This window comes from Pelodiscus sinensis, chromosome 8 (assembly GCF_049634645.1).
Source record: "Pelodiscus sinensis isolate JC-2024 chromosome 8, ASM4963464v1, whole genome shotgun sequence".
Lineage (NCBI taxonomy): Eukaryota > Metazoa > Chordata > Testudines > Trionychidae > Pelodiscus > Pelodiscus sinensis.
In genome coordinates, this window is record NC_134718.1 from 3,543,196 (window position 1) to 3,555,865 (window position 12,670).

Consider the following 12,670-nt stretch of genomic DNA (forward strand, 5'->3'; position numbering starts at 1 on the left):
GGGTCCGTGAGAGACGGCGCACGGCCCCTGGGCGGGGGGGGGGGTCCGTGAGAGACGGCGCACGGCCCCTGGGCGGGGGGGGGGTCCGTGAGAGACGGCGCACGGCCCCTGGGCGGGGGGGGGGGGTCCGTGAGAGACGGCGCACGGCCCCTGGGCGGGGGGGGGGGGTCCGTGAGAGACGGCGCACGGCCCCTGGGCGGGGGGGGGGGTCCGTGAGAGACGGCGCACGGCCCCTGGGCGGGGGGGGGGGGGTCCGTGAGAGACGGCGCACGGCCCCTGGGCGAGGGGGGGGGGTCCGTGAGAGACGGCGCACGGCCCCTGGGCGGGGGGGGGGTCCGTGAGAGACGGCGCACGGCCCCTGGGCGGGGGGGGGGGGGTCCGTGAGAGACGGCTCACGGCCCCGGGGCGAGGGGGGGGGGTCCATGAGAGACGGCGCACGGCCCCTGGGCGGGGGGGGGGGGTCCGTGAGAGCCGCGAAGGGTAAAGCCTCAGGTTTCTCTTGCAGGAAGATCTGTGACCCGGGCCTGACCTCGTTTGAACCCGAAGCGCTGGGAAACCTCGTGGAGGGGATGGATTTCCACAAGTTTTACTTTGAGAACTGTGAGTGGGCGGGTTGCGGCAGCCTGGGGCGGGGCTGGGAGTGCGGGCACGAGGTGCCTTGGCAGCATCGCCGGTGGCGGCTGGGTTTCCAGGCAGCGTGCTGGCTCACCAGTCCGGGGAACCTGCCCAGCCGCCGGGCCGGCAGATCATCGCTCTTTGCAGTCGGGCCCCAGAATGTCTCCAGGCCAAGGCCCCACACACCCGCTGGCTCTCAGGCAGCTGGGTCAGGGACACCGTGTCTGCGGCTGTGAAGGCAACAGGCACATGCCCGGGGGCGGGGTTGTCCTTGCTGTGGCTTCCTGTCCTGCCTCCATCCCCAAAAGGACAAGGGACGTGGCCGGGCTTGGGGACGGGCCCCCTTCGCACGAGGTGCCTCGCGGTTTGCACAGCAGCCGTGCTGGCTGAGCTGCAGGCAGGGCTCTGAGGAGGGGGCGTGACGTGAGCGGGCTCTGCCTGGGGGGGAGCAGGAAGGAGGACGCGGGTGTGGCGGGCGACGCACGAGGCTCCCCTTGCTGAGGACGTGATGCCAATGGCTTTGCCTGTTGCCCCAGTGCTGTCCAAGAACAGCAAGCCGATCCACACCACCATCCTGAACCCCCACGTCCACGTCATCGGCGAAGATGCCGCCTGCATCGCCTACATCCGCCTGACGCAGTACATCGACGGCCAGGGCCGGCCCCGCACCACGCAGTCTGAGGAGACCCGCGTCTGGCACCGCCGCGACGGCAAGTGGCTGAACGTGCACTATCACTGCTCGGGGGCCCCGGCTGCGCCGCTCCAGTGAGGCTCCAACACAGGTGTGTCCATGGCAGAAGCCCTGAGCGCTGTGTGACCGGGGCGCTGAGGGGTGGCTGTTTGCTAGCGGGCTGCAGGCGCAGCGGAGCTAAGACAGTCAAACGTTTCCCGCAGCCTGGCCAGAGCACCTACAACCCTCTCTCCACCCCACTTCCCCTTTCCCCGGCCGTGTGCCGTAGGGAGGGGATGGGCTGGCTCTTGGGGAAGATAGCCGAGGGATGTGCGGGGCCGCTGGGCACGGACCGGGGGACTCAGGTTAGACGATAGGCCCCGGCATTGGACTACAGAGCATTGAGGGGAGGGACATTCCCTGGCTGCAGTGTGCTGAGATCCACCTCTCTGGTCCTGGGGGGGGGACATTCCCTGGCTGCAGTGTGCTGAGATCCATCTCTCTGGTCCTGGGGGGAGGGACATTTCCTGGCTGCAGTGTGCTGAGATCCACCTCTCTGGTCCTGGGGGAGGGACATTCCCTGGCTGCAGTGTGCTGAGATCCACCTCTCTGGTCCTGAGGGAGGGACATTCCCTGGCTGCAGTGTGCTGAGATCCACCTCTCTGGTCCTGAGGGAGGGACATTCCCTGGCTGCAGTGTGCTGAGATCCACCTCTCTGATCCTGGGGGGAGGGACATTCCCTGGCTGCAGTGTGCTGAGATCCACCTCTCTGATCCTGGGGGGAGGGACATTCCCTGGCTGCAGTGTGCTGAGATCCACCTCTCTGATCCTGGGGGGAGGGACATTCCCTGGCTGCAGTGTGCTGAGATCCACCTCTGGTCCTGGGGGGAGGGACATTCCCTGGCTGCAGTGTGCTGAGATCCACCTCTCTGGTCCTGGGGGAGGGACATTCCCTGGCTGCAGTGTGCTGAGATCCACCTCTCTGGTCCTGGGGGGAGGGACATTCCCTGGCTGCAGTGTGCTGAGATCCACCTCTCTGGTCCTGGGGGAGGGACATTCCCTGGCTGCAGTGTGCTGAGATCCACCTCTCTGGTCCTGGGGGAGGGACATTCCCTGGCTGCAGTGTGCTGAGATCCACCTCTCTGGTCCTGGGGGAGGGACATTCCCTGGCTGCAGTGTGCTGAGATCCACCTCTCTGGTCCTGGGGGGAGGGACATTCCCTGGCTGCAGTGTGCTGAGATCCACCTCTCTGGTCCTGAGGGAGGGACATTCCCTGGCTGCAGTGTGCTGAGATCCACCTCTCTGGTCCTGGGGGAGGGACATTCCCTGGCTGCAGTGTGCTGAGATCCATCTCTCTGGTCCTGGGGGAGGGACATTCCCTGGCTGCAGTGTGCTGAGATCCACCTCTCTGGTCCTGAGGGAGGGACATTCCCTGGCTGCAGTGTGCTGAGATCCACCTCTCTGGTCCTGGGGGAGGGACATACCATGGCTGCAGTGTGCTGAGATCCACCTCTCTGGTCCTGGGGGGAGGGACATTCCCTGGCTGCAGTGTGCTGAGATCCACCTCTCTGGTCCTGGGGGAGGGACATACCATGGCTGCAGTGTGCTGAGATCCACCTCTCTGGTCCTGAGGGAGGGACATTCCCTGGCTGCAGTGTGCTGAGATCCACCTCTCTGGTCCTGGGGGAGGGACATTCCCTGGCTGCAGTGTGCTGAGATCCACCTCTCTGGTCCTGAGGGAGGGACATTCCCTGGCTGCAGTGTGCTGAGATCCACCTCTCTGGTCCTGGGGGAGGGACATTCCCTGGCTGCAGTGTGCTGAGATCCACCTCTCTGATCCTGGGGGGAGGGACATTCCCTGGCTGCAGTGTGCTGAGATCCACCTCTCTGGTCCTGGGGGAGGGACATTCCCTGGCTGCAGTGTGCTGAGATCCACCTCTCTGGTCCTGAGGGAGGGACATTCCCTGGCTGCAGTGTGCTGAGATCCACCTCTCTGGTCCTGGGGGAGGGACATTCCCTGGCTGCAGTGTGCTGAGATCCACCTCTCTGGTCCTGGGGGGAGGGACGTTCCCTGGCTGCAGTGTGCTGAGATCCACCTCTCTGGTCCTGGGGGAGGGACATTCCCTGGCTGCAGTGTGCTGAGATCCACCTCTCTGATCCTGGGGGAGGGACATTCCCTGGCTGCAGTGTGCTGAGATCCACCTCTCTGGTCCTGGGGGAGGGACATTCCCTGGCTGCAGTGTGCTGAGATCCACCTCTCTGGTCCTGGGGGGAGGGACATTCCCTGGCTGCAGTGTGCTGAGATCCACCTCTCTGGTCCTGGGGGAGGGACATTCCCTGGCTGCAGTGTGCTGAGATCCACCTCTCTGGTCCTGAGGGGAGGGACATTCCCTGGCTGCAGTGTGCTGAGATCCACCTCTCTGGTCCTGGGGGGAGGGACATTCCCTGGCTGCAGTGTGCTGAGATCCACCTCTCTGGTCCTGGGGGAGGGACATTCCCTGGCTGCAGTGTGCTGAGATCCACCTCTCTGATCCTGGGGGAGGGACATTCCCTGGCTGCAGTGTGCTGAGATCCACCTCTCTGGTCCTGAGGGGAGGGACATTCCCTGGCTGCAGTGTGCTGAGATCCACCTCTCTGGTCCTGGGGGGAGGGACATTCCCTGGCTGCAGTGTGCTGAGATCCACCTCTCTGGTCCTGAGGGAGGGACATTCCCTGGCTGCAGGGTGCTGAGATCCACCTCTCTGGTCCTGGGGGAGGGACATTCCCTGGCTGCAGTGTGCTGAGATCCACCTCTCTGGTCCTGAGGGAGGGACATTCCCTGGCTGCAGTGTGCTGAGATCCACCTCTCTGGTCCTGGGGGGAGGGACATTCCCTGGCTGCAGTGTGCTGAGATCCACCTCTCTGGTCCTGAGGGAGGGACATTCCCTGGCTGCAGTGTGCTGAGATCCACCTCTCTGATCCTGGGGGGAGGGACATTCCCTGGCTGCAGTGTGCTGAGATCCACCTCTCTGATCCTGGGGGGAGGGACATTCCCTGGCTGCAGTGTGCTGAGATCCACCTCTCTGATCCTGGGGGGAGGGACATTCCCTGGCTGCAGTGTGCTGAGATCCACCTCTCTGGTCCTGGGGGAGGGACATTCCCTGGCTGCAGTGTGCTGAGATCCACCTCTCTGGTCCTGAGGGAGGGACATTCCCTGGCTGCAGGGTGCTGAGATCCATCTCTCTGGTCCTGGGGGAGGGACATTCCCTGGCTGCAGTGTGCTGAGATCCACCTCTCTGGTCCTGGGGGAGGGACATTCCCTGGCTGCAGTGTGCTGAGATCCACCTCTCTGGTCCTGGGGGGAGGGACATTCCCTGGCTGCAGTGTGCTGAGATCCACCTCTCTGGTCCTGGGGGGAGGGACATTCCCTGGCTGCAGTGTGCTGAGATCCACCTCTCTGGTCCTGGGGGGAGGGACATTCCCTGGCTGCAGTGTGCTGAGATCCACCTCTCTGATCCTGGGGGGAGGGACATTCCCTGGCTGCAGTGTGCTGAGATCCACCTCTCTGGTCCTGGGGGGAGGGACATACCATGGCTGCAGTGTGCTGAGATCCACCTCTCTGGTCCTGGGGGAGGGACATTCCTTGGCTGCAGAGTGCTGAGATCCACCTCTCTGGTCCTGGGGGAGGGACATTCCCTGGCTGCAGTGTGCTGAGATCCACCTCTCTGGTCCTGAGGGAGGGACATTCCCTGGCTGCAGTGTGCTGAGATCCACCTCTCTGGTCCTGAGGGAGGGACATTCCCTGGCTGCAGTGTGCTGAGATCCACCTCTCTGATCCTGGGGGAGGGACATTCCCTGGCTGCAGTGTGCTGAGATCCACCTCTCTGGTCCTGAGGGAGGGACATTCCCTGGCTGCAGTGTGCTGAGATCCACCTCTCTGGTCCTGGGGGAGGGACATTCCCTGGCTGCAGTGTGCTGAGATCCACCTCTCTGGTCCTGGGGGAGGGACATTCCCTGGCTGCAGTGTGCTGAGATCCACCTCTCTGGTCCTGAGGGAGGGACTTTCCCTGGCTGCAGTGTGCTGAGATCCACCTCTCTGGTCCTGAGGGAGGGACATTCCCTGGCTGCAGTGTGCTGAGATCCACCTCTCTGGTCCTGGGGGAGGGACATTCCCTGGCTGCAGGGTGCTGAGATCCACCTCTCTGATCCTGGGGGGGGGGGGACATTCCCTGGCTGCAGTGTGCTGAGATCCACCTCTCTGATCCTGGGGGGAGGGACATTCCCTGGCTGCAGTGTGCTGAGATCCACCTCTCTGGTCCTGGGGGAGGGACATTCCCTGGCTGCAGGGTGCTGAGATCCACCTCTCTGATCCTGGGGGGAGGGACATTCCCTGGCTGCAGTGTGCTGAGATCCACCTCTCTGGTCCTGGGGGGAGGGACATACCATGGCTGCAGTGTGCTGAGATCCACCTCTCTGATCCTGAGGGAGGGACATTCCCTGGCTGCAGTGTGCTGAGATCCACCTCTCTGATCCTGGGGGAGGGACATTCCCTGGCTGCAGTGTGCTGAGATCCACCTCTCTGATCCTGGGGGAGGGACATTCCCTGGCTGCAGTGTGCTGAGATCCACCTCTCTGGTCCTGGGGGGAGGGACATTCCCTGGCTGCAGTGTGCTGAGATCCACCTCTCTGGTCCTGGGGGAGGGACATTCCCTGGCTGCAGTGTGCTGAGATCCACCTCTCTGGTCCTGGGGGAGGGACATTCCCTGGCTGCAGTGTGCTGAGATCCACCTCTCTGATCCTGGGGGAGGGACATTCCCTGGCTGCAGTGTGCTGAGATCCACCTCTCTGGTCCTGGGGGGAGGGACATTCCCTGGCTGCAGTGTGCTGAGATCCACCTCTCTGGTCCTGGGGGAGGGACATTCCCTGGCTGCAGTGTGCTGAGATCCACCTCTCTGGTCCTGGGGGAGGGACATTCCCTGGCTGCAGTGTGCTGAGATCCACCTCTCTGGTCCTGGGGGAGGGACATTCCCTGGCTGCAGTGTGCTGAGATCCACCTCTCTGGTCCTGAGGGAGGGACATTCCCTGGCTGCAGTGTGCTGAGATCCACCTCTCTGGTCCTGGGGGAGGGACATTCCCTGGCTGCAGTGTGCTGAGATCCACCTCTCTGGTCCTGGGGGAGGGACATTCCCTGGCTGCAGTGTGCTGAGATCCACCTCTCTGGTCCTGGGGGGAGGGACATTCCCTGGCTGCAGTGTGCTGAGATCCACCTCTCTGATCCTGGGGGGAGGGACATTCCCTGGGCGCAGGCAAGTCCCATTTTCAGGCAGAAGGTGTGAAGAGCTCTTGGGAAGTGATTTCGAGTTGGGGGAGGGCTGCCTGAAGAGAAAGTAGATCAGAGATGGATCTTTTCTACCGGTGTCCATCCCGCACAGGCACAGAACCGGGCAAAAAGCAGACAGACATTACGGGGCGGACAGCCTGAGATCCCAGAGGTAAAACTGCGGGAAAGCGACAGGGTGTTAGACCGAGGTGCTGAATACAATTAGGTAGGACCCCCCCCAAATTCATGGCCCATTCGGTCATAGGATTTTAAAAATCGTAAATTTCATGCTGTATTTCAGTCTGAAATGTCCGGGTGGTATTGGGGTCCTGCCCACAAGGCTATTACATGGGCATCGCGGTGCCGCTCCCTGTACTTCTGCGGTGCTGCTGATAGCAGCCTGGCCTGCAGAGCGGGGCTGGGGAGCACCAGCTGCTGGCCAGGAGCCCTGGTCCGGAGGCAGTCAGCGCCAGCTGCAGTGCCAAGGTAAGGGTGGCCTGGCGTGGTATTGCCACCCTAACGTCTGCACTGTCTGCACAGCTGGGCTCTCAGCACTTGCCACTGTCAGGCCACCCAGCTCTGTTGGCAGCAGCGCAGAAGGAAGGTGGGGCAGTCCCTTGCTGCTGGCAGGGCGCTGCCTTCAGAGCTGGGCGTTTGGCCAAGAGCCGCTGCTGTCTGGCTCGCAAAGCAGTGCAGAGTAAGGGTGGCCATACCACAGCCCTGCTGCAGCTCCCTTTTGGGTCAGGACCCCAGTTGAGAGAGGCTCATCTCCCCTGGGAGATGCACAGGACAGAGTCAAAGCCTATTAAACCGATTTCCCGGGGAAGCCCACGTTTCATGGTCCGTTTTTCATGCCTGTGAGAGCCCTGTCTGCATAGCAGTGAGGCACACACAGCAAGCGTGGGCGAGCCGGCCTGGCAGCTCCGGGAGCATGATGCAGTGCTAAGTCACTGGGAGTCTCGGACCTGCCTTATAAACAATCCAGGGAAGGACAGATGAGGTTGGAGAGGTAGGTGGGGACGTTGCTTCGGAGCTTACCAATTCCCTAGTTGTAAGCAGGCAGTGTAGCGAGGACCACAGACTACAGTCTAGAGGGACACACATCCCAAGCCACAAGAACACAAGTAGACCAGTAGAGTATTAACACCAGCCTTCTAATCAGCAAAACGATTTGGAATGTACTGAGAGAAATGAAACACAATATTGGGCAACTTACACTGGCCACATGAAAAAAGCCAGCCATCACAATGGAGCAACGTTTGACTGTCAGTTGCTTGATGCCATCCAATAATTGCTGCTTGGAGCAGCTGATTTTGCTGGATACGCATTTGGCTCAGATAACGTCTTGATGTTTATTTGTAGCCAGGCTGGTTTACCTACGTTTCTTGCTTTCTCTTGTGCTGAGGTGTCTCATGCCTTATGCCTCCTCTGGCGTGTGCCTCTGTAGCTGCTGTGCTGAGTCCAAGGATGGAAGTTTCCTAATGTTAGAATCTTTAGGCCTGGATTCCTCCTGTTTTCTAATGGGAGTGTCACTGGGTGAGGGGTGATGCGATTTCTTCTGCAAGGGCGTTGGACTTGGTAATACTGTGCTCACTGTTACTAAGTGGATCCTCTTCAGTCTAGTCCTGCGTACTGGGTAGGACAAAGGGCTTGCCTACTCTTAAAATGCCACCGTGGCCCAGCTGTACTGTTCCAGCTCCCTACACCAACGGGCGACCTTCTCCTCTCGATGTAGGTGCTCAGTCTCAGTTGATGGGAGAATTTTCCTGCTGACTTAGCACTGTCTGCACCAGGGGTAAGGGTGGTTTAACTGCATCATTCAAAGATGTGGGTTTTTCACAACCCTGAGCAGCAGGTGCACCAAACAAATTGCCTAATGTAGACGAGGCCGAAGTCAAGAATAGCTTCTCCTTCGGAGCGTTCTAGAGCAGTTCAGCTGTCCCGAAGAGGGTGGCAGGGCGCATGCATTATGCCGAGCAGCATGTCTGATGGGACCTGGGAAGGCGAAGATGGTGTGTGAAGAGCAAGTAGCCAGTGATACCAAAACAGTAACAACGTCAGGATGCCGGGGGGGCGGCCTGTAGGAGCCTGGGAGGATCCACTAGCTTACCAGGGACAATGGGGAAGACGAGGATAGTGCAGAGAAGCAGAATGATTTCTTTACCCCAGGGCATGGGCCCTATCCTGCAGCTCCCCCTTTCTGGTAACACATCACACAATCCATTCCTCACCTGCGTGGGAAAAGTGGGAGGGAGTGCTGAAGGGCGGCTGCTTGTGGGGGGGCAGGGAGTTCATGACGAAGGCATCCAAGGTGAGGAGCAGCGGCGAGCACGAGGAGAGGTTGGTGAAAAGCGGCCAGTAGAACTGTTGACCGGAGGCCCGTTTCTAGCACAGCACGCTCGGGAAATCGCTGCTAGAGGCGTCACTGAGGCCAGCAGCGTAGCAGAAAGAGCCTGCTGGTTTCGGTGGGTGCGGGGAACAGGCAAAGCTATAGGCAGGGATCTAAACCCGCCTCTGCCAGGGCAGGAGCCAGCCTGTGACTCGGCGAGGAAGCAAGTGTCCCTCCAGGCAGGTCACTCCATCCCCACGCGCTTGGGGCTGGGCTTTATTTCAGATGGTCTCCTGGTCTGACCTGGCCTAGTCGGGCAGCGCCTTCTGAGCTGCGCTCTCGCTGGCACGCTGGGATTCCACTCCCCCTCTAACGCACGTGGGAGGGCTCCCTTCTGCTGTCACCGGCCCGCAGTGGAGCTGCAGGAATGGTGATTCTTCCTCCTGGAGCACGGGGTGGAAGGGAGGTGCGCTGCCCCGGCTCTGGCGCATGCTGTGTGCGCGAGGTGTCCTCTTGCATCATGACAGCGTTTTCTCCCTGCCTGGCATGCTGTGGGCAAGTCTCTATATACACTGTGCAGCTAACTTTTGGCTTTGTTTCCCTTCCTTCTCCCACCCCCTTCTTCTCTCTCCTTTCTGGGTGGACACTGCCGCCTTCTGGCTGCAGCAGCTTTTGGAGATACTCAGCCGGAGGGCAATGTCTTCTTAGCGGCAGCTCTGGAGTGCCCGAGTCACAGCGACGGTCGTATCCGTTCTGACGCTTAAAAAAAAATTAGAAGTTACAAACAGGCAGCAGCCAAATGCACGAAACCCTGCATGCATCTGATGCTCTGTGCGCTGCCGCCTCTCTGTTCTCCATGGATCCATCGTGTCTGTTTCTGCTGTACGAAGGTGTTTTTTAAATCTAAGAGAGACATGTTGTTTGTATTAATAAAATAAATAGGAATAATGATCAATAAATGACAGACTATCCAACACCCCCCTCCAGGGCTGACGAAATGGCATCAACTGGAGCATCTTTCAGAAACCGAGCGAGGGGGGAAGCAAAAGCGAAGGCGAGAGCGCGCGAGTGAGGAGAAGAGGAGAAGGCAGCTTGAGCAGCAGACTGCCGAACTCTGATCACAAGGCAAAGTGGAAGCTAACATTGCATTCAGGCTGTGCTGGGACTTGAATCGGTGAGAGGTGGCAAGGAGACCCTTGAGGGGCCTGGATGAAGAATGGGAGGGCAAGGTGGAAGAACGACACTTCTCCCCTTCGCACTGCCTAGCAGACTGACTTCAGTCCGAGTTTCTTCTTAAGTCTTCAGAGTGGTGCGGATGCGGCAGCACGCTGGCTGCTCAGCGCCGACAGACGTCCTAAAACCAAAACAGGCTGTTGAGTAAAAACCAAGGCTGGAACAGTGGACTGTAAAAAATGGCTTAAATAAAAATATAAATAGGAACTTGCTCTTGAGAGATCCTGGTTTGAGAAGTGGCCGCTCTGTGGCCAAACATGAAGTTTGCACCCAGCTGAGAAAAGGAGCGTGACGAGCAAAGGTTTTAGCTGAAAAGGGTACATGTATGGGATTTTCTTTTATTGCTTTCTTTTTCTCGTAGTACATAGCTGGGATTCGCAGTGCTGCAGAACATGTGTTCCTTAGGAAGCAGATGAGAAAACTAAGTGTTATGTTCTTTCATGGAGACTCACGCATCCACCTCTGTATGATGCATCCTTAGCCTGTGTTTTATACTGAAATATATGCACCATAGAATTAAGGGGCTCACCAGCTTCCAGTTTGATTTTTTTGTTGTTGTTCTCTAGTAAAATAGCAGAGGGAGCTAACAACCAAGCGCAGGTGTTTCTCCCATCCCCGCATCTGTTTGTAAATGTCATGTGTCCTGGTGTTCTTCTGGATAGCTTTTCTGTTTCTTTATGGTAATATCGTAACTTATAAAACAGTCTGCTCAGAATCTCAGCAAACTGTAGGCAGAGGACCTCAGGCCTCATGAAACAGAGGGGGAAAGCAGGCCCTCTGATGCTTGTCCTTTGGGCAAACTCATCTTCCTTCCTTCATTTGCTAGGAGGAGAAGGTTGAATTATTTTAGCTTGCTATGAATTAATCCTGGCCCAGAGAAGCAAAAGGCCTTTTTACTAGACTCCTCTAGCACTAAGAAGCCCCGTGATTTCTGTGGCCTGATCAAGAGGGGGGCAAGGACTTGGTCATTATTGTGGGATATTGATATGAGCATTTAATCCCTCCAATTACAAATCACTAAGTTTGGTCCTGGGGCCTTACAGTATGTTAGCGCTCCGCCTCAGAGGGACCGAGCAGACCGTGTATTTCAAGGGAAGGCAGCATTGCAATAGACAAGGGAAAGGGAGAGCTAGATCATCCTTGATCCTGGTTCAGTGGAATGGTGGGAAGGACCTGGGAGCTGCAGCTCTGCGTGGTGTTGCTCCCTTGCTGTGGAAATCCCTCCATGCCCCCTAGGTCAATCCCACACACGATTAGAGCAGCTAATACAGGATGCCGGGAAAGGTCCATTCACATTTTCCCACAGTTTGTCTGGACAAATACTTTTCTTCTTTCCTTCACCGTCCCAACCACATGTGGGGGTGGAGTGGGAACTGAGACAGGAACGGGCGAACACTGGTTCCTACTGTTGGGGAACATGTTCAGAAGGGCATAAGCTAGTGAGTCAGGAAGAGAGGAAAAGTTTTGATATTTTATTCCAATTTGTTTTTAAAAAGCCACACAGAGAGCAAGCAGGACATTACAATTATGCAGTTTTTGAGGGAGAAATACAAAAAATTGTGCATGCCTTCTTCAGGTCTGATCTTTTCTCGTCTTTTTACCTGATGATGATTAATGATTAAGCGACCCTCTGTATTTAGTATCTGCATCTTTCAGAGAAAACTTTTAAAAATGGATGGGTTTTGATTTTGCACTGGCTTGGAGACAAGCTCTTTGTTTATTCTTTTGAGTTAATGAGAACCTTAGCTTGGTATGGCCATTATCAGGCATAGCTATACACCTTTAGCATTCTTAATGTTCTCTTACGGGGCTAATATAAGCATCTATATAATATATATTATAAATATCACATTTTAAACAGGAAATGGAAGGCACTTGATGCAGAATTTTTGCATGATATAGAAATAAAGTTAGCTAGTGTTTGTTTGGTCTGAATGTTGGTAGAATCTTCATAGCTTTGTTACAATGGAACCTTGAACTGAAGATATTTAATAAAATAACATTTAAACGGGGCGCAAAGTGGAATGGCATTTGTCTCTTCTCTGTACCATGGGACAATGTGGTCCAGAGGCTTTTGGCAGCGCTGGTTTTGGAGCAGCAGATGTAGGTGAGACGTTGGTCCACATGCAGGAAAATAGATGGTTGCTGACCTTCAGAAAAGATGTGGAATCCCAGCAGTGTGGCCCGGTCTCGTGTTGACATGCAGGGCACGGTGCAGGTATCCCTGCCTATGCCTTTGGAGGCTGGCTTGCTCACTTTGCCACAGCTGGAATAAGAGCACCACTGACAGCTGGGTCCTGGAAATTATCTGTCGGGCTACTCCGTAAGTTTCTTTCCTTATCTCCTCACCACCCTTCTAAACTCCGTAATGGACAATTTACCCTCAGGAGGCAGAGGAATCCCTTTTGCACTGAGGGGTGACAATGCACCCCACCTCTGTACCAAGGGAGAGGCCCTTAATTCCCAAGTTTCCATATCCCAAAGAAAGATGGAGGGTGAAAACCCATCTTGGACCTTCAGCTAC

The 12,670-nt window shown here is 57.5% G+C and overlaps 1 protein-coding gene across 15 annotated transcripts in view; it reads left to right on the forward strand.

The window, feature by feature from the left end:
- Positions 1 to 12,159, forward strand: part of CAMK2G (calcium/calmodulin dependent protein kinase II gamma) — an 84,334-nt gene extending 72,175 nt beyond the window's left edge. For 13 of the 15 annotated variants that reach the window (XM_075934608.1, XM_075934612.1, XM_075934615.1 and 10 more), the window contains 3 exons: positions 506 to 600; positions 1,152 to 1,397; positions 9,580 to 12,159. In XM_075934608.1, coding sequence (XP_075790723.1) covers positions 506 to 600; positions 1,152 to 1,384 — 328 coding nt within the window. In that variant the 3' untranslated portion in view covers positions 1,385 to 1,397; positions 9,580 to 12,159. The remainder of the gene's footprint in view (positions 1 to 505; positions 601 to 1,151; positions 1,398 to 9,579) is intronic. The other 2 variants (XM_075934609.1, XM_075934610.1) reach the window with 2 other exon arrangements.
- Positions 12,160 to 12,670: the final 511 nt, after the last annotated feature.